Genomic DNA, 24640 nt, shown 5'->3' on the forward strand with positions numbered 1-24640 from the left:
CCCGTTACGCCGGGCTCCGCACGCCTGGCCACGCCTCTCTGCGCGGCGCGCTAGCCCCACCCACAACGGGATCCGCAGATTCGCTACCCGACACATTAGGATTATTTGGGCACCTTCCCTGGTCTGAAATTTTTCAGGAAGCTCCGAGAAGACTTCTCCTCTGTAACCATTTCGCCCTAAGTCGGAAGTGGGCTGCTACTTGAGTTGGGCTAGGAAGAAAGAGGCAGGAATAGCAGTCGACACTGCCAACGGGGCTTGGCTAACCGGGCGTCATTTTCTCGACTCCAGCGCAGGTGAGAGGAGGTGACGGCCAAAGCCCAGAACGGTGGCGAATCTGCACTGCAGCCTCGTAGGCATTCGAGCTGCGCAAGGAAGGGGCAGGGAAGAGCAGCAAAGGAGCGCGCATCCTGTTCACTCATTTGCCCCGCCCGCCTCGCGAATCTGCGTCGTTCGACGCACCACTCAAATCTGCCGAGCTCCGGCTGGCCGCCTCCCCCTCGCTCCGCCCCTCTTTCCTCAGGGGCTCGTCGCAGCTTTCGTCGCCGCCGATTCGTCACGAACCCCAAGGCCGGGGCAGCTGGATGAGGGTGGTACAGTCCACTCTCCGGGGGATGCGGCCGATCTTCAGGCTTCCTGGGCTACGACTCCCGAGCCTTACAGGGCCCCGGCCGAGGCAGAGCCGCTCCGCTCGGCCCCGTGGATCGCTCCGCAGTCCTTGTAGCGAAAGTGCGAATGCAGACGCCGCGCCCGCTGGGCCTCGTGCAGGTGGCGGTGGTGTTTGGTGCGCGCGCCGGGGAGGTGGTGGTGGGGGGGCGCCGCCGCCGCCACCGCTGCGGGGCCGGGTCTCGCGCTGCCGCCGCCGCCGCCGCCGCCTCACGCCGCTGAGGTGCTGCGCGCGGTGGGGGGAGGGTGAGCCGCTCGCCACGAGCGGGTGAGTAGGGCCTTGACGCGCGTGCGCGGAGACGGGGTGGGGGGGCACCGAACGCGCCCGGGCGGGAGGAGAGGGCAGCGGCGCGCGTTACCCGACCCCCCCCCCCCGCCTGAATTCAGGGACCGAAGCCGGGGCTCAGGCTCGGTCTCGCGGTGTTTCCAACGCCCCGGAGAGGTGCCACCTCTGGTCCAGAGGACTGGGGCGCGGGGACGCGAGCGGCCGTGTGGGAGCGGGAGCGGGGCTCGGCCCGGGCCGCTGGCCGGTGAGGAGGCGGGAGGGGGCGGGGCCTGCCAGGGGACGGGGGAGGGGTCTTGCGTGGAGGCCAAGTGGGGCGCGCTAGGGAGAGCGGGAAGGTCTGGGGGCGCGAGCTGGGCCTGGGCCCTGAGGGTAGACTTGGGGGGTGGAGGGGGAACGGAGTGTTAGAGTGAACCCGGTCCTCAGGGCCCCATCTGAGGGAGCCGTGGGTCATGCCGAGGTGTGGGAACTGGACTGATGGGGGGGACCTGGAATCCGGGCTAGCCGTGGAGGGGGACGGCAAGGGAGTCAGGCCGGAGGCTTGGACCCCCATTGCGTATCCCTCTTTTCCTGACAGTGTAAATGAGCGAGGATGGACCAGGAAGGTGGGGGAGATGGGCAGAAAGCCCCGAGCTTCCAGTGGCGGAACTACAAGCTCATCGTGGATCCGGCTTTGGACCCTGCCTTGCGCAGGCCTTCCCAGAAGGTGTACCGCTACGATGGAGTCCACTTCAGTGTCAGCGTGAGTGCCTCATGGCTTCCGGACTTCCCTGGACCTCGGGGCTGCCCTCCTCCTCCCTCCGCCCTTCCCGGTGTTCAGCACCTAGACCTCCGGGACCTGTAGCTTGTCCTTTGAGAAGGAGCAGGTTATGGCAGCTCTTCCGTATGTGCGTCTCCACTGGCTTCCCGGAGTCGACAGCCTGCTAAGTTTTCGTCCTGGTCACATCGCTCTCTTTTCTGTGCTAGGACTCGAAGTACACACCAGTGGAAGACCTCCAAGATCCCCGCTGCCATGTCAGGTCCAAGAACAGAGACTTCTCCCTCCCAGTCCCTAAGTTTAAGGTACGTGTCTGCTACTCTCTCAGCATGCTGGTTCTTGGAGCGCGGCAAGGGTCCTAGCACCTTGCTCTTTGCGTAGCCTCCCTGAGTGGCTGTCCCAGTGCAACACTGGCAACCACATTTCCTTGCTTTTGAGTCTGTGAGGCTAAGATGTCTGAGACAGGAGGTGTACTTAAATAGCTGAGGTGTCTCTAGTATGTCGCTGGTGACAAGAGTGTTGATGTCTGGAGGCATGAGGTATGGGTGGATGTTCAGAGACATCGTGACTGGGATACCCTAGTTCTTAAGCAGTTAAGGGTACCACTAAGGTCACTGCCCGCTTGGTGTCCTCTGTCTCTCACTGTCGTTTGGGTATGTCCTCCCCCAGCTGGTCTGTAAGAGTGGCTCCCTTTCCCACGGTAGATACTCTGCAAGCTTTGCACTGAGCCTAGAAACGTTGGTGGATCTTTGTTTCCTTCCAATTTTGTTTCTTTGTTTTATTTCCCACTGAGTTTTAAAGTAATTTATGGGGTGTTTCCCCCTCTTTCCCTTTCCTTGAGCAGTCTTATTTAAGCTCTATTGGCCTGAATGTTTACTTCCCATACCTACTTCCAGCCTCATAAACCCAGACTCCAGAGACCTGAACACATTATCTTTATTCTCTCAGTCCTTTTCATTCTTCCTCTGCTGATAAATTACAACACCAGATACCCGGGCTCACAACGTAGAAGCCTAGGAGTCACCTGGTAGTTTTTTCCTGTTCATCTTAATCTTTCTCTTCATGCGGAGTCTTATGTTTATTGCACTTGCTGTCTGTGGCTTCCTCCTCAGTTTTATGCTCCTTTGCTGTTATTTGTCTCAGGTTCTGTTCTTATTTTACAAGTATGTATTTTCCCTTTTCTTTTTTTTTTTAAATTTTTTTATTTTTCTTTTCAAGACAGTGTTTCTCTGTGTAGCCTTGACTGTCCTGGAACCCACATGTGTTCACACTCAAGCTTGCACACACCATTGTGCACATGTCGAAATTAGAGCACAGCTTGTAGAAACTGATTTTTCACCATGGGGTCCAAGGATCAAACTCAAGCTTGTCAGGCTTGGTGACAAGTGCCTATATCCACTGAGCCATCTTGTTGACATGCTAGGTCTGTTTTGGAGCGTTGGCATGTGTGGTTATTGATCTGGGCAGGCCTAATCACTTACTTGACTCTATACCCTTGTTATATCCAAACCAGACCAGATCCTTTTCAGTGTTTAGAAAACGTCAAGATGGGTTCTGTTGTTTTGGTAAACTTTGAGTTTTCTACAAAGCCCCTTGAGAATGATAGGAAACATCTTTGTGAATCTTTTCCTGACTTTTCTCTGTGTGAATGATCCTTTTCTTGGCTCCCAGGCACCCTGTCTACACCTCTGCTACCACTGCATCATTTCAGATTTTATATATATATCTGACTTATCTTTTTCTCTTTTTTGAGGCATGGTCTCCCTGGGTAACTCAGACTGGCCTTGAACTGAGGATCCTTGTGCAATAGCCTCCAGGTGCTAGTATTAGAGAAGTGCACACTACACTCAGAACTGTCTTGTCTCTTCTGAATGGGAAAAAATTTTTCTACCTTTGTGTTTCTACTATCTAACCTGTGATCATCAGACCTGAGCTAATAGATTATTTATTTCTTCCTACTGCTTTCTCTTGTGTGTGTTGATTCTTATATTTTATGTGTCTTTTTTCCCTTATTGTTGTCTTGTCATAAGCAGAAGTCAAAGAGAGAGGTCTGTACTACAGTAGGGTTCATGATCCCCACTTCACTTGCCTATCACAAAGTCTCCCAGTCCTGTCTTGATCGCATGAGTCTGAAGTTTCCCAAATGGTAAGGGAACTACGCTCATTATGGAAACCCCAGACTAACTCCTCTTTCCACAGCTGGATGAATTCTATATCGGACAGATCCCACTGAAGGAAGTAACTTTTGCAAGGCTCAATGACAATGTGCGGGAAACCTTCCTGAAGGATATGTGCCGGAAGTATGGTGAGGTAGAAGAAGTGGAGATCCTTCTTCATCCCCGCACTCGCAAGCACCTGGGCCTGGCCCGTGTGCTCTTCACCAGCACTCGGGGTGCCAAGGAGACTGTCAAAAACCTCCACCTCACCTCTGTCATGGGCAATATCATCCATGCCCAGCTTGATATCAAAGGTGAGGCTCTCTTGTCTCTTGCTTGCTCTCTGGCAGAGATTATATCTGTAAATGCCCTATTGGGCTCAGCCAAGGTAATCAGGGTCATGATTCTTTACCCAAATTCTTGAGGCCAGGTGTGTTTCTGAACTTAAAATTTTTAAATTTTAGAGAAAAATTAAGGTACATGCAAGGTATTTTATGTTATTGATAGCATGGTAATGGCAGTACCCCACTGTCAATCATACTTTTCTGCTTCTAAGAAATTGTACTTAGGGTAAGACTTGAACTATATGTAGTAAGTTTAATACTGGCTTCTCCAAAGTACTAAGATTTCAGGAGGGTTCTATTATTTATGTTTTTGTGTATGACTGTTTTGTCTACATGTATATCTATGTACAGCATGTATGCCTGATGCCCATGGATGAACTGGAGTTTTGTTGGTTGTGAGCCATCACGTGGGTGCTGAGAACTGAACTCAGTCCTGGAAGAGCAGCCAGTACACTTAACTGCTGAGTCATCTCTCCGGCTCAGTGAGGGTTTTTCTTTTTTTGTTTTGAAATTATAGATATTTTATGCTTGCTTTAGTAGCACATATAGTATGATTGAAATTTTAGATAACTGAGGAACTGGAGTCTTGGATCAGTAGTGGTGGACATACCTAGCATACTCGTGGCTTGCCAAAAAAAAAAAAAAACATATCTATGAGGATAAAGATAAATAAAGCAGAGTTTCATGGTGCCATGTGCTGATAATCCTAGTGTTTGGAGACAGAGATGGGAAGACTGAGGTTAGCCTGTCTACAAAGATGATTCCAGGCCAAATGGGGCTACATAATGAGATCCTGTCTCAAAAAACCAGAGAGGAGGTGGGAGAAAACTTAGTGGATAAAAGTACTTACTGTGTAATGATAAAGTCTTGAATTTTAATCTCCGTCACTCATGAAGTCCAGGTATATTTGTATTTGCCTGTAGCTTCAGTAATGGTGGGTAGAGACAAGCAGATCCCAGAAACTCGCTGACCAACCGGCCTAAGAAATGGCAAGCTTCAGTTTAAGCATGACCCTGTCTTGAGGGAGCGAGGCAATGCAATAATTGGAGATATCCATGTCTTCCTTTGGCCTCCATGTGTATGCACTTGGATAGCCACAAGTTCATCACACACAAATAAACAAAATTTAAAAAGATGGGGCTATTTTGAACCGCTTTCAAGGAATTGCAGGGAGAGATGAGACCCATGGCAGACTAGTTACAGGGGCCATCTAAGGGAAGCAGCTGTTAGTCGGTGTTTACAGGTGAGGGGACGACTCATGTCCTTCTGTCTTTAGACTGCTGTATGTGATTGCACAGCTTTTATGTTTGTTTTTTGTGTTTTTGAGATAGAATCTCACTATGTAACTTTGTCTGGCCTTGAACTCACAGAGATCTTCCTGCCTCTGCTGCCTGAGTGCTGAGATTAAAGAGCATATGATAGTTTCTGTGACTTTTTTGTTTGTTTTATAGGTTTCACTCTATAGCTTAGGCTGTCCTTGAATTCTACACTTGACCTCATAGGTGTTATTTTTGATTTGTTTTTTTTTTTGTTTTGTTTTGCCTCTTAAGATTTATTTTTTTATTTATTTATTTTTTTTGTTTTTTTGATACAGGGTTTATCTGTGTTACAGTTCTAGCTGTCCTGGAACTAGCTCTTGTAGATCAGCTGGCCTTGAACTCACGGAGATCCACCTGTCTCTGCCTCCCAAGTGCTGGGATTAAAGGCATGTGCCACCACTGCCTTGCCTTAAGATTTATTTTTGTACGTGCGTGCGTGCGTATTCACCTACAGAGGGCAGAAAAGGATGCTGGATCCTCTGTTATTGGAGTCATAGGAACCTAACCTAGGTCCTCTGCAAGAACACAAGATGCTCTTTACCACTGAACCTCTCCAGGCCCTTGTTTTTGTTTTTTGAGACAGGGTCTCCTGTTGTGAAGCCTGGGCTTTAATTTCTTTTATAGCCAAGAATGACCTTGACTTCTACTTCTCCTTCATCCTGGATCATAGGCTTGTGCCACTATGCTTGACTTGTCTGGTGCTGGGGATGAAATCCAGGGTTTTGTGCATACTGTGAAGATGCTCTACATTCCAGTTTCCTGTATTAGTCAGCCTTGCTGTCTGTCTCTGACTGACCTGTACACTGTACAGCTCATGTTGAGCTGGATGGGTCCTTGGCCTCACTTAGTCTCCCAAGTATGAGGATTGCAGGCATGTACCACTATACTGGCACTTCTTTGTTTTTATTCATTAATGATTTATCTCTCTATTTATTTTTGGTTTTTTGAGACAGAATTTCTCTGTAGCTTTGAACCCTTTCCTGGATCTCACTCTGTAGACCAGGCTGGCTTCGAACTCACAGATCTGCCTGCCTCTGCCTCTCGAGTCCTGGGATGAAAAGGCATGCATCACCACCTCCTGGCTGGATTGACCTTTGCAGCTGCAATTCTGCAGTCTTTAGTTTATAACATAAAGGGGTAATGGGCTTAGCAGCAGATAGATCTCTACTTTGCAGAGTACTTTCCTTAAACTTTATAAAATACTCTAATTGAGATATGTGTATAAACTATGAGTTTACGAAACAGGGTGTTTGGATTGATCCCAGGGCCTCTCTCATGCCAAGCCAAGCACTGTGGCCTACCCATATTAATTTTTTTTTCTAATAGTTAGGAGGTAAAGATGAGCCAGGCTTTGTTCTATGAATCTGTAAAAGAGTAGTATGTGGTAGCACATACCTGGTAATCCCTAACCTGGAAAGTAGAGCAGTAGTATCAGGAATTCAAGACCATTGTTTTCTATATAGCAAGTTTGGCCAACCTGGCTATATGAGATCTTGTCTCAAAAAAATACAAAGACAGGATCCAGTCAAAGCAACCATAGGCAGGTAGAAATGAGGTAGACATTCCCAAGGATTGAGTTAAGTATGGGATTGATGTTCTAAAACGTACAATTTAGGAAAATTATAGGAAATTTGAAGCCTGAGGAAGAAAAAAGACTGCCGAATCAGGGAGGTTGTTTTTCCTTCTGACTGTTGATTTCCATTTCTCTCCATCTAGGACAACAACGAATGAAATACTATGAATTGATTGTCAATGGCTCCTACACTCCTCAGACTGTGCCCACTGGAGGCAAGGCCCTGAGTGAAAAGTTCCAGAGCTCTGGTGCAGCCACTGAGACGGTGAGAAGCTTGTGGCTGCTGTGGTATTAGGCATATGGACACATTGCCTAGTCACCAGGAGCAGGAGCCATCTGGGAAAGCCCTAAACTTTACTGTTAAGTATAGGAAGGCAAAGGAATGATGCCTAGATGCTTTCAGAAACAAAAAACTGGGATTCTTGGATTGGGGCAGGACACATTTTTAAATTATTCCTGATCTTTTTTTATTTCTCCTTGCTTCATTTTCTCTCCAGACTGAAGCCCGCCGACGATCTTCCTCAGACACGGCAGCCTACCCCGCAGGCACTGCTGTGGGGGGCACCCCTGGCAATGGCACTCCCTGCTCCCAAGATACAAATTTCTCCAGCAGTCGACAAGATACCCCATCTTCCTTTGGCCAGTTCACCCCTCAGTCCTCCCAAGGAACACCCTACACACCTCGGGGTAGCACCCCTTACTCTCAGGACTCTGCCTACTCCAGCAGGTATGGAAGGCACACCTGTTTTCGCCTGAGCCATTTGATTCTGGGAGCTATAGCTGTGAAGAATGAGCCCTAGGTCTCTGAGAAGGAGTCAGAAACTATTTTAGTGTTTAGTTTCAACTAACAAATTGCTGTTTTCAGGGATACTAGTTTGGGACATGATCATAGAAGCAAATGTTGGGGAGTTTTGATTTGTCTGTTTTTATGTGTGTTTGTATGTGTCTCTGCATGTGTGTATGTTTATTGCATGCAAGCAGGCTAAAAGGAGACAGATACTTTGGAGCTGAAGTTATAGATGGTTGTCCACTATCATCTGGGTGTTGAGACTTGAACTTGGAACTTCTGCAAGAGCAGTCTGTGCTCTTAACCTCTAAACTTTGTTCTATAGCTCATCTTTAGATTTATGTGTCTGAGTGTTTTGTCTGCATGTATGTGTGTGCATACAGTGTTCTTAGTACTCATGCAGTGGATCACATGGAACTGGAGTGAAAGATGGTTTGAGCCACCAAGTGGGTGCTGGGATCGAACCTCTGTCTAGAGGGGCTTTGGTTACCCAGGGAGGAGCCTAGCTAACTCCCTGACTTCTTCAGCAGCACTTCAACTTCCTTCAAACCCCGGCGGTCAGAGAACAGCTATCAAGATTCTTTTTCTCGCCGCCATTTCTCCACATCTTCAGCCCCTGTAACCACCTCTACTACCACCTCAGCAACTGCTGCAGCCACTGCAGCCTCCTCTTCCACATCTTCATCCTCTTCATCATCGTCCTCCTCCTCATCTTCCTCAGCCTCTCAGTTTCGTGGTTCTGACTCTAGCTACCCAGCATATTATGAAAGCTGGAATCGCTACCAGCGTCACAGTTCCTACCCACCTCGCCGGGCAACTAGAGATGATCCTCCTGGGGCCCCATTTACTGAAAATACACCTGAGCGCTTCCCACCTTCCTATACCTCCTACTTGGCCCCTGATCCCAACCGATCCACTGACCAAGACTACCGGCCCCCTGCCTCAGAGGCCCCACCTCCAGAGCCTCCAGAACCTGGTGGTGGTGGTGGTAGTGGTAGTGGTGGTGGGGCACCCAGCCCTGAGAGAGAAGAAGCCCGGACTTCCCCACGCCCACCTTCACCTGCCCGTTCTGGCTCCCCAGCCCCAGAGACCACCAATGAGAGTGTCCCCTTTGCTCAGCACAGCAGCTTAGACTCCCGCATTGAAATGCTGCTGAAGGAACAGCGCTCCAAATTTTCTTTCCTGGCCTCTGATACAGAGGAAGAAGAAGAGAGCAACAGTGCAGGCCCTGGGGCTAGAGATGCAGGGGGTGAGGTGCCTTCTGGGGCAGGTCATGGGCCCTGCACACCCCCTCCTGCCCCAGCCAACTTTGAAGATGTAGCACCTGCAGGGAGTGGAGAGCCAGGGGCTGCCCGGGAGTCACCAAAGGCCAATGGACAGAATCAGGTGAGCCTGCCGCCAGCCATAGGATTGGGGAAGGAAGCTTAGGTCTTAGGGGAGCGGGAACGTGCTCAGACAAGGAAACAAATGAGAGGGATGCTCAGGAAGCTCTGGTAGGAGCTGTCTGTGACTTTCCTCCATACCCTACAGGCTTCTCCATGTTCTTCCGGAGAAGATATGGAGATCTCTGATGATGACAGGGGTGGTTCGCCTCCTCCAGCCCCAACGCCTCCCCAGCAACCGCCACCGCCGCCGCCACCACCACCTCCCCCTCCTCCTCCCTACCTTTCTTCCCTTCCTCTGGGTTATCCTCCCCATCAACCTGCCTACCTCCTGCCACCCCACCCAGATGGACCACCCCCCCCTGAGTACCCTCCGCCGCCTCCACCACCACCACCCCACATCTATGACTTTGTGAACTCCCTGGAACTTATGGATCGACTTGGAGCACAGTGGGGAGGGATGCCCATGTCCTTCCAGATGCAGACCCAGATGTTAACTCGGCTCCACCAGCTGCGGCAGGGCAAGGGATTGACTGCTGCCTCAGCTGGTCCTCCTGGTGGGGCCTTTGGCGAGGCCTTCCTCCCTTTCCCACCCCCACAAGAGGCAGCCTATGGCTTGCCCTATGCTCTGTACACACAAGGGCAAGAAGGTCGTGGGGCATACTCCCGGGAAGCCTATCACCTGCCCTTGCCCATGGCAGCAGAGCCCCTGCCTTCTTCCTCAGTCTCTGGAGAAGAAACCCGCCTGCCTCACAGGGAAGAAGCCGAGATGGCAGAAAGCAAGGCCCTGCCTTCAGCGGGCACTGTGGGTCGTGTGCTAGCCACCCTTGTCCAAGAGATGAAGAGCATTATGCAGCGAGACCTCAACCGCAAGATGGTGGAGAATGTGGCCTTTGGAGCCTTTGACCAGTGGTGGGAGAGCAAGGAAGAAAAGGCCAAGGTGAGGAGGTCTAGTCCAGGGACGCTGGGCACTTGAGTACTTGCTGAAGGAGATACACCTTTGACTTTCCCTGATTGCCCAGATCAAAGTAGGGATAAGAGAACATGAAGTGAATGTGGGCATTATGGGCAGGGGAATCAGACAGAGAGCAAAAGGTAAGCACAGACCTAGGTCACAAGAGCTTTGTCCTGGTGCCTCTGCTGCTTGCAGTGGACAGAACTCTTACGTGTTTCTGGGCTTGTCTTCAGTTCTACCAATTGTCACAGGGTAGAAATTAGTAACTGTTTCCTAAGGGTGGATGGCCTAAAGTATCAGACTTGAGAATCTCTTTAACTGGCCAGAGATAGTGTCGGTTAATGGATGTCTGTGTTCTTGAGGCCCATTGTTGGTTCTTGGGCAGGAAGGAATAACTGTGCTCTGGAGTCTGCAGCTAAGTCTCCCTGCTATCTGCAGCCCTTCCAGAATGCAGCCAAACAGCAAGCCAAGGAGGAAGATAAAGAAAAGATGAAACTCAAAGAGCCTGGCATGCTGTCCCTTGTAGACTGGGCCAAGAGTGGCGGAATCACGGGCATTGAGGCCTTTGCCTTTGGGTCAGGGCTACGAGGGGCCCTGCGGTTGCCTTCATTTAAGGTATCCAGAAACGTGGTGGCGGGGAAAGCTGGTGGGCCTCCCTTCCTTGGGGAAATGATGCTTGGGAGTTGAGGGTTTTTTAAATTTTCCCTCCCTCTCATTCTCCCTGATTGAGTTGTAAATGGGCCCCATTTTTCTGCATCTTCCAGGTGAAGAGGAAAGAGCCATCAGAAATTTCCGAGGCCAGTGAGGAAAAGAGGCCCAGGCCTTCTACTCCAGCTGAGGAAGATGAGGATGGTAAGTAGACAGTCAGCAGAAGAGAAAGGTGATCTGTTCAGAGTCTGATAGGAGAGGAGGAGTGAAGGGGCCAAGGTATTTCTGAGAACCAGGCACCAATTGGAGACCTTTATGCAGAATTAAAACAAATGAAAGGAATTCTAAAAGGCATCGGAAGCATCAGATAGACCTCTCCCAGAGTTAGGGTTTAATTATGGCTATGCTGATTTCAATGAATCTGTGTTTTGGTTTTTCCACTTACAAAGAAAGAATTCACATCTGGAGTTTACCACCTAATGCTTTTGTGGTACAGTCTTCCTAGTCTGTTGAAGTCTGGGTTGTTGGTTGGCAGCTTGTGTGATTTGAAGCTTCTTTATTGAGTCAGATTTGCTTCTCTGGAGAACCCTCAGTCCTATATTGTTTTCTTGAGCCAAATAAAATAAGTTAGCATCCTCTTTCACCCAGCTTAGAAGATGATGAAAGAAAATGTGTGGGACGTAGCTTAAGTTGTGTAATATGTTAGTGTGTTCGTCTGTGTGCTGAGTTTCAACTTTCCTGCCTGTAAGTTTGGCCTGTTAGTAAAGTGGGCAATAGTGTGTGTAAAGTTCCTTGCATCTGGCGTAGGAGAGCAGTAATTACCGATAAACTGCAACTGCTCTGACTTCTCTTGCAGATCCTGAGCGAGAGAAGGAAGCTGGGGAACCAGGACGTCCAGGGACCAAGCCTCCGAAGCGAGATGAAGAACGAGGGAAGACCCAAGGCAAGCACCGGAAATCCTTTGCTCTGGACAGTGAAGGGGAAGAAGCATCCCAGGAGTCTTCCTCAGAGAAGGTAAGATGCTGGGCACCAGAGAGCCAGCTTCTCACTTAGCTGGAACCCAAGCAGCTAGCAGGGTTTCAAGAATGAAAACTTGTCTTTTTCCCTGTTAATCTCAATTTTTCCTTTTCTTTAAGGATGAGGATGATGATGACGAAGATGAGGAAGATGAAGAGCGGGAAGAAGCTGTGGATGCCACCAAGAAGGAGGCAGAGGCATCGGATGGTAAGTTAAGTAGATTCAGGTCTGGCGGAGAAGGGATTGTAGTATCTAGTTTGTCTTTTTCTGACCTCATAGAGCTCTCCTGCTGGACTTCTGGCCAGTCTTTTTTTTTTTGATTTTTCAAGACAGGGTTTCTCCGTAGCTTTTGGTTCCTGTCCTGGAACTAGCTCTTGTAGACCAGGCTGGCCTCAAACTCACAGAGATCCACCTGCCTCTGCCTCCCGAGTGCTGGGATTAAAGGCGTGCGCCACCACCGCCGGGCCTACTTCTGGCCAGTCTTGCCCTTAGCAAAGACAGTTGTTTTAGCAGCGTCCTTTGGAACATTAACCCCATTAGTTCAGATTGTTCTATCTTCTGAAGCTAGTCTCCCTCTGGACAGTCCAGCAAAGTCTGTGTCTTTTCTCAGGTCCTAGAGGTGAGCGGTTTGTATTCTCTTCTTGCACCTTGATTCTACCAGACTAGACCTTTTCATCTTAGAGCAATGCTCTTCTTTTTTTTTTTTTCGAGACAGGGTTTCTCTGTGGTTTTGGAGCCTGTCCTGGAACTAGCTCTTGTAGACCAGGCTAGTCTCGAACTTACAAGATCCGCCTGCCTCTGCCTCCCGAGTGCTGGGATTAAAGGCGTGCGCCACCACCGCCCGGCCGAGCACTGCTCTTCTTGTGAGGCCCAGCCACCAGACTTCCTTTCTCTTCCCTTCCTGTGCGATTACCAGACACTTTTCTATCCACTTACACATCTTCCATGGGTTGTACATACTTCAGAAGTATGTATGAAGGGCCTGCAGAGGTAGCACAGTGATTAATAGCACTTATTGCTCTTACAGAGGACCCATGTTTGGTCCAGCACCTAGGGTGGTTCATAACTGCTAGTAACTTCAGTTCCAGGAGATCCAATGCCTTCCCAACTCCACAGGCATGTGGTGTATGTATATACACATAAATATACTGTTTTGTTTTGCTTTTCTTTTTTGAGACAGGATTTTTTTGTGTAGCTTTAGAGCCTGTTCTGAAACTTGCTCTGTAGACCACCACTGCCTGTTTTTTTTTTTTTTAAAAGAAACATGCATTGAAAATCTGTGCATACTTGTACTTGTTTTATGAAGTTTAGACAAAGTCTTGATTCAGACAGATGTAGTTACTGCTTTTAAGAGCTTGTTTGAAGTTTGGGCAGTGGTGATGCATGCTTTTAATCCCAGCATTCAGGAGGCAGAAGCAAGAGGATCTCTGTAAGTTTGAGGCCAGTCTGGTCTACAGAATGAGTTCAGAACAGCCAGAGCAGAACACAGAAACTCTGTATCGAAAAACCAAAAGGGGAAGAAAAAAAAGAAAAGAAAACCCAACTTGTTATGGGGACACACTTGTTACTTTTTAAGGAACAATGAAATAGAAATAGGGTAACAAGTCTGGTAATGTGCTGGACCCTAGGAAAGAGCCACTGTTGGATGTCAGTCAGGAATTTCTCTAAGGTACTGTTTCAGCAGTGGCTGGGGTTGGTAGCAATAATGATCTGAGGTCTTTGCTGAAGAAGCAAAGGACTGGTTGACCTGCTAAGAATGAAGACAGCTCCTGTCTATCTGCTGTATCTCTTAATGTGTATCTTGAATTTGTCTTTGTTCCTGCTGTTTTGCCTTTCTCAACTGTTTTTGTAGTCCTCTTGTGCCTCTACCTAAGTGAAGTGCTAGGATTACAAACATGCCAGCATGCCTGGTGTGTGCGGTGCTAGGGAGCAAACAGTACTCTACCAGTTGGCCTGCATCCCCCAACTCCTCTGCTGCAATCTTGACTGATTTCTGTGTCTCTCCCTTCCTTTTATTTCAATCCATTTTCCAAACAGCTAATAGTAATTTCTTTACTAAAATATGCATTTTGGGAAATGTACTCACTTCTCTAGAAGGTCTTTGCCTGACTCCCTATTTTCTACCAAAGTGGGCATTATAGGCCATTTGTATAGTCAGTCATTCTAGCCCCTGTTCATATGTTCTTTTCAGTTTTGTCTCTCCATGTTCCAGTTTACCACTACGACCTTCTAATTTTACTCCATTATGGAATTCATAAATGCATCTGATTGCTTGCTCTCGCTTCCTCTCTCCCTGACCTCATTGCCTTTCAAGTGCTGGGGTTATAGGAATTTTCCATCATACCTCTTCAGGATTTCTTAGTGCTCTCTCTCATCCAGTACTGATCTTCTGTAAGTGTGGTATTTATATATATGTGTGTATCACATATATGTATGTCAGCTCTCTCCTTCCACCATGTAAATTTCAGTGTTCAAAGTTAGGTCATCAGTTTGGCAACAGGTGCCTGCTAAAGCCATCTTGCTGGGCCCTTGTTTTGTTTTGTTGAGGAAGAGTCTCACATAGCCCAGGCAGGCCTCTAACTTATGTAGATGAACAAAACCTTAAACTTCTGGTCTTCCTGCCTCCACCTGTAGAACAAATGTGCCTATCACCACGACTAGCTTTTTATTTAACTTTATGTGCATTGGTGTGACGGTATCAGATCTCTTGGAACTAGAGTTACAGTTGTGAGCTCATGTGCATGTGGGTGCTGGGAATTGAACCCTGGTCCTCTGGAAGAATAGCCAGTGCTTGTAACACCTGATTCGTCTCTCCAGCTCTATGTTTTTTAAATTTATTTGGCTTTTTGTTTATTTTTAAATCTTTTTTTTTTTTTTTTTTTTTTTTTTTTTGGTTTTTCGAGACAGGGTTTCTCTGTGGTTTTGGAGCCTGTCCTGGAACTAGCTCTTGTAGACCAGGCTGGTCTCGAACTCACAGAGATCTGCCTGCCTCTGCCTCCCGAGTGCTGGGATTAAAGGCGTGCGCCATCACCGCCCAGCAAATTTTTGTTTTTTCAAGACAGGGTTTCTCTGTATAGCCCTGGCTGTCCTGGAACTCCCTCTGTGTAGCAGACTAGCATCAAACTCCTAGAGATCCGTTGCCTCTGTCTCCCGAGTACTAGGGTTAAAGACGTCCCACCACCATCGCCCAGCTGACTGACTTTTTTTTTAATATTTATTTATTATGTATAGAGTGTCCGCATGTACACCTGCAGGGCAGAAGATGGTACCAAATCTCATTATATGGAGCCACCATGTGGTTGCTGGGAATTGAACTCAGGACCTCTGGAAGAACAGCCAGTGATTTTAACCGCTGAGCCATCTCTCCAGCCCCCTGACTTTTTATTTTAATTAATTTCTTCAATTTAGTATACAATGTAGGATTTTCATTATGGCTATACATTTATATGCCATACACTAATCATACCTTTCCTACTGTTTGCTGGTACCCTCTCCTGAATTGTCCCTCCTTTTGCTTTAATCCACATACATTCATTGACCTTTCTTGTTCTCTTTTAAACCTCTCTCTATTCCCCCTCCACCCCCAGCGTCCTTTCTATGTTCAACGCATATACTGTTTATTGCAGAATTCTTTGAGTCCGTCTTCTACAAACCTACTTTGGTCCAAACTGACTACATGGCAGTCTTTAGGTCTCTCTTTTTTGTTGTTATTGATACTCCTGATTTATCTCCATTTCTTTGTGGTCAGATAGCTCCTCTTCCTCCTTTTTGATTTTAGCACCTCCTTAGGGAGGCCTTCCCAGACTTGTTCTTTTAAGCAGAACCCAGGGCTTTCTTTCCTGTGTTCTTCAGTCCCTTAGGCTAATGTTAGTCACTGTAAGCAGACACTTGCTTATTTAACCTCTTGACTTCTTGGACTTTTAGCACCAGGCCTAGAGCCACACAGCCAGAGTATTTAGTGAATGATCCCTCAGCTTGACCATTGATTGTCTCTTCTGGATTTCCAGGTGAGGATGAGGACAGCGACTCATCTTCCCAGTGCTCTCTGTATGCTGACTCAGATGGTGAAAACGGGAGCACGTCAGACTCCGAGAGCAGCAGCTCCTCTTCCTCTTCATCCTCTTCTTCCTCCTCCTCCTCCTCCTCCTCCTCATCTTCCTCATCAGAGTCTTCCTCTGAAGAAGAGGAACAGTCAGCAGTCATTCCCCCAGTGTCACCAACCCCCAGAGAAGTCCCAGAATCCCTTCCAGCACCTGATGAGAAGCCTGAGACAGACAGGGTGATAGACTCCCCTGCTATGCCTCTCCCTGAAAAGGAGACATCACCCACACGGCCTACAGGTAGGTTTCATCAGACAGGTCATGTGACTAAGATGTATGTTTGTCAGTGTCTTGGAGAATGGTGTCTACCTACACTTCGTACCTAAGGTGCTGTGTGTATGTGGAGGCAGTTAAATGGTCACGTGCTAACACTAACTCATGTCTGAGTTTTGCCTTTGCTTTCCTTTGCAGATGTGTATGGTCCTTATTGTTCTGTAGCACATGCACATGATGGTCCTGTGGTAGGTAGGGACTGTGCGTTCATACAGTAGAAGTTTATTGAGCACTACTACTACCAGTAGCAGTACAAAGACATGATGGTGTGTCTGACAGAAGCTGTTCTCATCCTCATAAAGCTTTCAGTCTACAGGGAGATACAGACCAGTCAAGCAATAAGTGCATAAAATAACTATGATTTTAAACCATTAAATATTATGAAGGGAAGATGCAAGGAACTCAGATTCCTGAGAGTGTCTTTGGGTCTGGGCACATCATCCTGCTGAGGCACAGTGGTCTGAATAGCAGACACTGAGGAGGAACTAGCAGATATATAGGCTCTGCATAAGGCACAGAATACAAGTTGGAACACCTGTAAGAAAGCTCACCCTATGGTATATTGAAAATTTAGGGTGAAGCGTGGCCAAAACTGTAGAAGTGACTGAGGCCCTCCTATGCAAATTGCAGAATCTATGTAAAAAATTTTTTTCTTTGCCATGGAAAGGAAATTACTAGATAATAGTGATTTGAAAGGATACATTACAAAGAGGACAGGGTTTCTCCATAGCTTTTTGGTTCCTGTCCTGGAACTAGCTCTTGTAGACCAGGCTGGCCTCGAACTCACAGAGATCTGCCTGCCTCTGCCTCCCAAGTGCTGGGATTAAAGGCATGCGCCACCACCGCCCGGCTAAAATTAAATTTTAAAAAAATTTCAACATCCATAAGATGAAGACTTCTTCTGACACTGTATACTGAATCTATGGGCAAGAAAAGACCACTTAGGAGGCATTTTTCTCCTTCGATTTTTCTGGGCCCACATCTACATTCCCAAAAGACCATTCTGGCTGGAAGAGGGATTTGGAAAAGGGGAAGGAGATATAAGGGTAGCATTAGAGGGGACACAGGTAAAATGCAATTCCTGGATTGGGGATAGAGCCCAGCAGGTAAAGTGCTTCTCCTACACAAACCAGAGAACCTTTGGGTTTGATCCTAGCACCCACATAAAGGTGTGGTGGCTTGCACTTATAATACCAGGTTTGGGGAAGCAGAGACAGATCCCTGGGTTGAGCTCCTTGTCCCAGTGAAAGACCATATCTCAAAAACCAGGGTAGACAGTTGAAGAATTACACTTGAGGTTGTGGGTCAGAGACAGAAAATAAGTGGAAATCAGGATGAAGAAGAGGATAAATAACTTGGTGATACTACATGCCACAAAAAGATGGTAAAGTGACCTAGGATTATAGGCACAGATGATTTGGAGTTGAGTTGTGGCCTCTGGACTTTGAGTTGAAAACATTGGCAATTGGGTTATAGAGCTGAGGTTTTGGAGTCAGGCAGGAAGATATAAAGTTTGAGGCCATTTTAGACTATTCAGGCCTAATCTAGGCAATTTAGCAAGACCCTCTATCGAAATAGAATTTTACAAAGGTCCAGCTGTCTAGCTCAGTGGTAGTATTTACTAGCATGCAAAAGTCCTAGGTACAGTGTCCAATACTAACTGACTGAATAAATAAAAAATGAAAAGGCGGGGTTAGACTATGTTATTGTGCACAGGAGAAGTTATAATAAGATAGAAGTGCCTTGGACGTGACAGGTCATTAGAATTACAAATTTCAGATGAATAGTTGAGGCTGAAAGCAAGTAATAAGGGACAAGGGAAGGTAACAGCGATAGCTAGTTTCCTCTAAGGGTATGGTATACAAGGAGGGCTGTGTGGCTTACCAGGAAATTGGGGAAGACCTGAAAAGGTAGTTCACACGATCCTCTGGAAATTGTCAGCTTAATAACTAACTAGTAGCCTAATTAAAGAAAAGACGTTGAGGGTCTAGATATAGCAGCCAATTTCAGTCAGTTTATATAGCAGCCGGTGATATGAGCTTCATCCTGGACTCCACTGAGCTCCAGGCTAGTCTGAGCTACATGAGACCTCATTCAAAAAGCAGAAGATGGAGTGGGTGGGTGTGGATATGCTTACATGGTATGCTTACTGGGAGAATTCAGAGACGAGTAGAACATCTTGGTCTTGCCTTTTTTATTTTCTTTTTTGGTTTTTCAAGACAGGGTTTCTTTGTGTATATTTGGAGCCTGTCCTAGAACGTGCTCTGTAGACCAGGCTGGCCTCCAACTCACAGAGATCCGCCTGCCTCTGCCTCCTGAGTGCTGGGATGAAAGGTGTGTGCCACCACAGCCCAGTGGTCTTGTCTTTCTTTTGTCTTTTAGCTTGGTTTATTTTTGCTTTCCCCGGGAAATTTGTTTCCTTTGGTTCTTCATTCCAGTACAGTGTTCATACTCACCAACCACCAGGCTAGCAATAGGCCAACCAACCTACTATCTTAGACCTTCTTAGAAGTCTGTGATTGGGCCAGCTTGGATCAGGTGCAGTCTTTGTGGTATCACTTAGTGATGGCTCTGAGGGAGAAAGCTGGGGGACACTGACTTCTAGGGCCTTGTCTTTAAGAATTGAGGTCATGGACGAGCAATTCCCAGAAAAAAAGTAGTTGTACTGCCTGAGCAGGTAACCCAAAAATTGTATCCTAAATGAAAGCCTGTGGAAGTGAGGGACCGAAGAAACCTGTGTGAAGAAGCTGAGTTGGATGCTAAGATGTGTACTTTGCCATTGTCTGAGACCCACGTGATACCCACGTGACACAACACATTGAAGGGCCTTACTTAGTGTTCCCAAGTAAGGAGCACTCAGTTTAAGGCAGTATGCTCAGCTGATTGCTGCCTGCCCAGCCAGATGTGGTACTGGCTGCCACTTAGTATTGAAAATGGTACAGTGACGGTGGCTGGAGAGGTGGCTCAGAGGTAAAGAACACTGGCTACTCTTCCAGAGGTCCTGGGTTCAATTCCCAGCAACCACATGGTGGCTCACAACCATCTGTAATAAGATCTGGTGCCCTCTTCTGTACTGTAGAACCATGTATACATAAAAATAAAAATCTTTAAAAAAAAAGAGAGAAAGAAAATGGTACAGTGAGATGTAAAAGCTATAAACCCACAAGTGTCTAGTCATTATTTTCCAACGGTCTTATAAATAATCTAGAAACCCAATTTTTTTTTTGTGGCAGCCCTTCCTTCCCTGGTTTTTCTAGTTTGACTAGACATTTGATTTGGTCAGTTATCCCATTTGAATGAAAGCTTCCTGCACTTGTCTGTCTCCTCTGAGTTTTCTCCATGCCTGACATGACCAGAGTAGATGCTTGTTAGCTGGAATAATGAATAGGTACAGAGCCCTATCCTGTTCAGGGAGCACACAGGGCTGAGAGTGATATGGGCAGGAGAGAGGCAGGCAGGAGTGTCCACTGTGTAAGCAGGTATGTGTATTTATCATCATGAGTGTATTAGATGGAAGCTGGCTGGCAGCGGTGGCGCACACCTTTAATCCCAGCACTTGGAAGGCAGAGGCAGCTGGATCTCTGTGAGTTCGAGGCCAGCCTGGTCTACAAGAGCTAGTTCCAGGATAGACTCCAAAAGCTACAGTGAAACCCTTTCCCCAAAAAAAACAAAACAAAACTTTATATGGAAGCTGAGGCAGAATAGAGTAGAACTTGATGAAGTAAGGCTGCTTCACGCTAGTATAGCTGAGCCCAGGTTTCCAGCCCTGACAGTTTTGTCTAATGAAGTTGGCCTTTGCCCACGTGCTTCCATCCCCAGGTACTGCTGAGGAAGCACCTCCTAATATACCACAGCCTCCTCCAGAGCCACCAGCTGGACCTCCAGACCCTGCCCCCCGCCTGGATGAGCGTCCCTCTTCTCCTATCCCTCTCCTACCCCCACCTAAGAAACGCCGGAAAACTGTCTCCTTCTCTGCCGCTGAGGAGACACCAACCCCAGAGCCTCCCCCAGCTGCCCCACTGCAGGCCAAGTCTCCTGGTCCAGTCTCTCGAAAAGTTCCCCGGGTTGTGGAGCGGACCATTCGGAACCTGCCCCTGGACCATGCATCTCTGGTTAAGAGTTGGCCTGAGGAGGTGACCCGAGGGGGTCGGAATCGGGCTGGAGGTCGTGTCCGCTCTACTGAAGAAGAAGAAGCCACTGAGTCAGGGACAGAAGTGGACCTGGCAGTGCTGGCCGATCTAGCCCTGACCCCAGCCAGACGTGGGTTAGCTATCCTACCCACTGGTGACGACTCAGAGGCCACAGAGACCTCAGACGAGGCTGAGCGCCCAAGTCCTCTACTCAGCCATATCCTCTTAGAACACAACTATGCCCTGGCCATCAAGCCTCCACCTGCCACACCAGCACCTCGGCCCTTAGAGCCAGCTCCTGCCCTGGATGCACTCTTCAGCTCCCCAGCTGATGAAGTCTTGGAGGCCCCTGAGGTGGTGGTGGCTGAGGCAGAGGAGTCAAAGCAACAGTTGCAGCAGCAGCATCCAGAGCAGGAGGGGGAGGATGAGGAGGAAGATGAGGAGGAAGAGGAGTCCGAGTCTTCAGAAAGCAGCAGCAGCAGCAGCAGCAGTGACGAGGAAGGAGCTATCAGGAGGCGCAGCCTCCGCTCCCACACTCGACGAAGACGGCCACCACTCCCACCCCCACCCCCACCGCCTCCATCCTTTGAACCAAGGAGTGAATTTGAGCAGATGACCATCCTATATGACATTTGGAACTCAGGCCTGGACTTGGAAGACATGAGCTACTTGCGACTCACATATGAGCGGCTGCTGCAGCAGACCAGTGGGGCCGACTGGCTTAATGATACCCACTGGGTCCATCACACAAATATCCTGAGCCACAGAGCCTGCTTATTCCCTAGAGCAAGACACGGGGTTGGGGTGGGGACAGCTTTCCTTGAGGTCATGTGGCCAGAAATGTCATCCTCCGGTCACTCCTAGGATTGTATACTGGTCTCCTATCTGTCTAACTCACTGTGCCTTGGTTAGCTTTGGGGTTCTCTAGCTGCCAGCTTTCTTTTCCCTCTGCCTAGTGTCTTTTCTGACAGAACAGGTAAGGTCTAGACTTGCCTTATCCAGTCTGTCTCCTGAATGTTCTCACCGTTGGACCAGCTACCGGATAGGCTGGGTTTGGGATGGACAGGAGGTGTGGGCCCCAAGGGACTGGCCAGTAGGGAACCTGTTCTCTTCCTTAACACCCTGCACTCACCAACCTAAGCACTCCAAAGCGCAAGCGACGGCCCCAAGATGGGCCCCGGGAGCATCAGACAGGCTCTGCACGCAGCGAAGGTTACTATCCCATCAGCAAGAAGGAGAAGGACAAGTACCTGGATGTGTGCCCTGTCTCAGCCCGACAGCTGGAAGGCGTGGACACTCAGGTAGAGCCCTGCCCCAAGCCCTAGCTTGCCTCCTCCTTCCAGTCCTTCAAGCACTCACCACCACCTTAATCTTGTTCACAGGGGACTAATCGGGTGCTTTCTGAGCGACGGTCAGAGCAGCGGCGGTTACTGAGCGCCATTGGCACCTCAGCCATCATGGATAGTGATCTGCTAAAGCTAAACCAGCTCAAGGTCAGGAGGGGAAACTGGAGGAGGGAGGAGACCCAGTGAAAAAAAACACAACAAGGAGATTGCCCCTGATGTGATCCTGTGAGACAGGAGAAGGTGCAAGTTTGTGGGAGCATCAAACCGTTAAAGCTACTTTCTGTCTCTTAGTTCCGGAAGAAGAAACTCCGATTTGGCCGGAGCCGGATCCATGAGTGGGGTCTGTTTGCCATGGAACCCATCGCAGCTGATGAGATGGTGATAGAATATGTTGGCCAGAACATCCGCCAGGTAAGGTTCCACTCCAGCATCAGCCTAGCTGCTGACTGTACAACAGCATGAGATTTCACGCCATCATCTGAGGCTTTTACAAAGCCTCACTCATTACTGCTACTGCCACTGCTCAGCTTTGAGACTTACTTAGTAAAGTAGACGTTAGTAGGCCAGCCTCCCAGGAACACTGGGCAGCAATGATAGTCAAGAATGGTGTTGATACCAGGGAGTTGTAGATGTCGGGACCCAGAGCCTCCCAGAGCCCTGGAAGCTAAAGGGCCGTGAACTCCTGGGGCAGCAGGATACATGTGCTCCAGTTCTGGGGACAGCATGTGCAAAGGCTTAGAAGCTGCATCCTCTTAGGAAGATGTGGCCAGTGCATGTGTTCAGGGCTAGTGACAGAGATGTGAGCCTGGAAATGCAAGAGGAGCCAACTCCTCAGAGCTGGAACCATATCAGTCAAGTGTGACCTTGTGGATGGATGGGGAATGTCCTGGAAGCTGTGCAAGCAAGGACTTGAGAAGCTAATAAGCTCCCTCTGGCTGTGTAGAAAAGAGCTTGTGTAGGCTGGTCTCGGTGGGGCTTAATGGCAGATCAAAGCCAAGGTATGGAAGAGGTAGTGGCCCAGGGATGACAGGAGTCTAGCCTGTGGGTCCAGAGTGGTTGACAGAACCAGGTAGTTGGCCGTAGAGGGTGAAGGTAAGGTGTTGAGGTCTTTCTCAAGGTATTCCCATTAGCTTCTAGGAATGTGATTGGGAGCAGCAGAAGGAACAGAAATAAGATCAGGATTGTCCCAGTGTAGACATAGGCTCAGGGTCCTAGGGTTGTAGGGATGACATCCCACAGTCCTACTGAGGTGGACTTGGCTGGAGATTGAAGCCTGGAGGAGTCCTCACCACAGAACTGCTGGTTAGAACTCTGCAAAGGGGTAAGGTCACCCAGTGAGAATGGAGAATGCATTGCTTATTTCCTAGGAATGGCTGCCCCTTGCTGAAAGCCTTTGTCCTGGCACAGACCATCTGCCATCTGCTCTTGCCAGCTGCCCATAGGTGTCTATTTGGGAAGGATAGTCTTAGGAGAGGATTCAATTGAAGGCATGGCACTGTCATCTCAGAAGCTGCCCCAAGCCCACAGCATACTGTTGGCTCCACTGTGGCCACAGGTTCTCCGAAGAGCCAATACTGGTTTCTCCAGAGTCTTTCTGTGGCTGACTTTGGGTCAGAATAGGTGGGAGCAGGTAGACCCAGGTGCTTATCCAATCAGTGTGACCCCAGTAGCTGCTGGGAGCAAGTCTAGCCCGTGCAGTGGCTGATGTCCATGACGTGTGCATCTCATCCTCCCAGATGGTAGCTGACATGCGGGAGAAACGCTACGTTCAGGAGGGCATTGGCAGCAGCTACCTTTTCCGGGTGGATCACGATACCATCATTGATGCCACCAAGTGTGGCAACCTCGCCAGGTTCATCAACCACTGCTGCACGGTGCGCTCAGGGCTGGGCCAGGGCTGGGCTGGGCAAGGGTGAGGTGGGGCTGCGGCTTACACTGCCCCTCCTGCAGCCCAACTGCTACGCTAAAGTGATCACCATCGAGTCTCAGAAGAAGATTGTGATCTACTCCAAGCAGCCCATTGGCGTGGATGAGGAGATCACCTACGACTACAAGTTCCCACTAGAGGACAACAAGATCCCGTGTCTGTGCGGCACTGAAAGCTGCCGTGGCTCCCTCAACTGAGGTGGGGCAGGACTGGTGCCCTCACCCCTATTTATTCCCCCTTGGTGCCCTAAGCTCCCAGCACCCCCAGCCTTAGTGGGCTCAGCAGGGCCCACATGTCCCCATCTCCACATGTGGGATAGGGGCCCTGAGCCCAGCAAGGGAGCCTCAGTCCTTTGAGGTAACTTCTGACTCCCCGTACCCTTTGCCCAACCACCCTCTTAATTTTTTTTTCTTTGCGGAGAAGAAGCTGTAAATGTTGTGTAGCTGCCAGCAGCTGTTTCCTGTGGAAACCTGGGGTACCAGCCTGTATAGATGCTATTCTTGGGGGCTGAAGAGCCCTCTGCTTCATGTTAGTGGGGACTTCCCCTTCTGTCCTATATGCACCCCTCCCCAATTTAGGGGTCTCTGGGGCAGTGGCCATGTTCTCCCCCTGGGGGGGCCTTTGGCCCCTAGTCCTGGGAACTCTGTGCCTGGAACCCTGCCTCATCTGTTCCTGCCAGACCCTGTGGGTCACCCTCCCACCCTGGTGTCTCAGAGCTCTGGCTCAGTGGGCCAGGATGGTGGGGGGCAGGCCCTTCTTGTTGGGCTGGATTGTATATAATGTTAATAGTGAAAACCCAACGCCACATTTTTATAATTGTGATTAAACTTTATTGTACAAAAATGCTTGGTCAATATCTTTGGGAAGAGCAGGCTGGGATGCGGGTGAAGTGAGAGGACGAAAGTGGGTGGCCTGAAGTTTGGGGTGAATAGGCCTGCGGACAGCAGTATTGCTGTGGACCAACCACCTAAAGGACTACA

At 48.8% G+C, this 24640-nt stretch overlaps 1 protein-coding gene across 7 annotated transcripts; it reads left to right on the forward strand.

The window, feature by feature from the left end:
* The first annotated feature begins 244 nt into the window (after window positions 1–244).
* Setd1a (SET domain containing 1A, histone lysine methyltransferase) lies at window positions 245–24498 on the forward strand. Of its 7 annotated transcripts, none has more exons than XM_075972384.1 (19): window positions 245–293; window positions 1524–1688; window positions 1913–2008; window positions 3903–4173; window positions 7239–7360; window positions 7593–7822; window positions 8410–9268; window positions 9413–10204; window positions 10658–10834; window positions 10984–11071; window positions 11724–11881; window positions 12004–12091; window positions 15892–16224; window positions 20077–21138; window positions 21516–21688; window positions 21770–21880; window positions 22025–22144; window positions 23470–23607; window positions 23684–24498. In XM_075972384.1, exons 2-19 carry the CDS (start codon window positions 1539–1541, stop codon window positions 23855–23857), a joined length of 5142 nt encoding a protein of 1713 aa, XP_075828499.1. In that variant the 5' UTR covers window positions 245–293; window positions 1524–1538; the 3' UTR covers window positions 23858–24498. The 7 variants fall into 7 exon arrangements, with proteins under 7 accessions (XP_075828499.1, XP_075828497.1, XP_075828502.1 ...); XM_075972382.1 differs by lacking the exon at window positions 245–293 and adding an exon at window positions 591–726; XM_075972387.1 differs by lacking the exon at window positions 245–293 and adding an exon at window positions 591–726 and having other exon boundaries at window positions 8413–9268.
* Window positions 24499–24640: the final 142 nt, after the last annotated feature.

The sequence above is a fragment of the Microtus pennsylvanicus genome, chromosome 5, assembly GCF_037038515.1.
Source record: "Microtus pennsylvanicus isolate mMicPen1 chromosome 5, mMicPen1.hap1, whole genome shotgun sequence".
NCBI lineage: Eukaryota > Metazoa > Chordata > Mammalia > Rodentia > Cricetidae > Microtus > Microtus pennsylvanicus.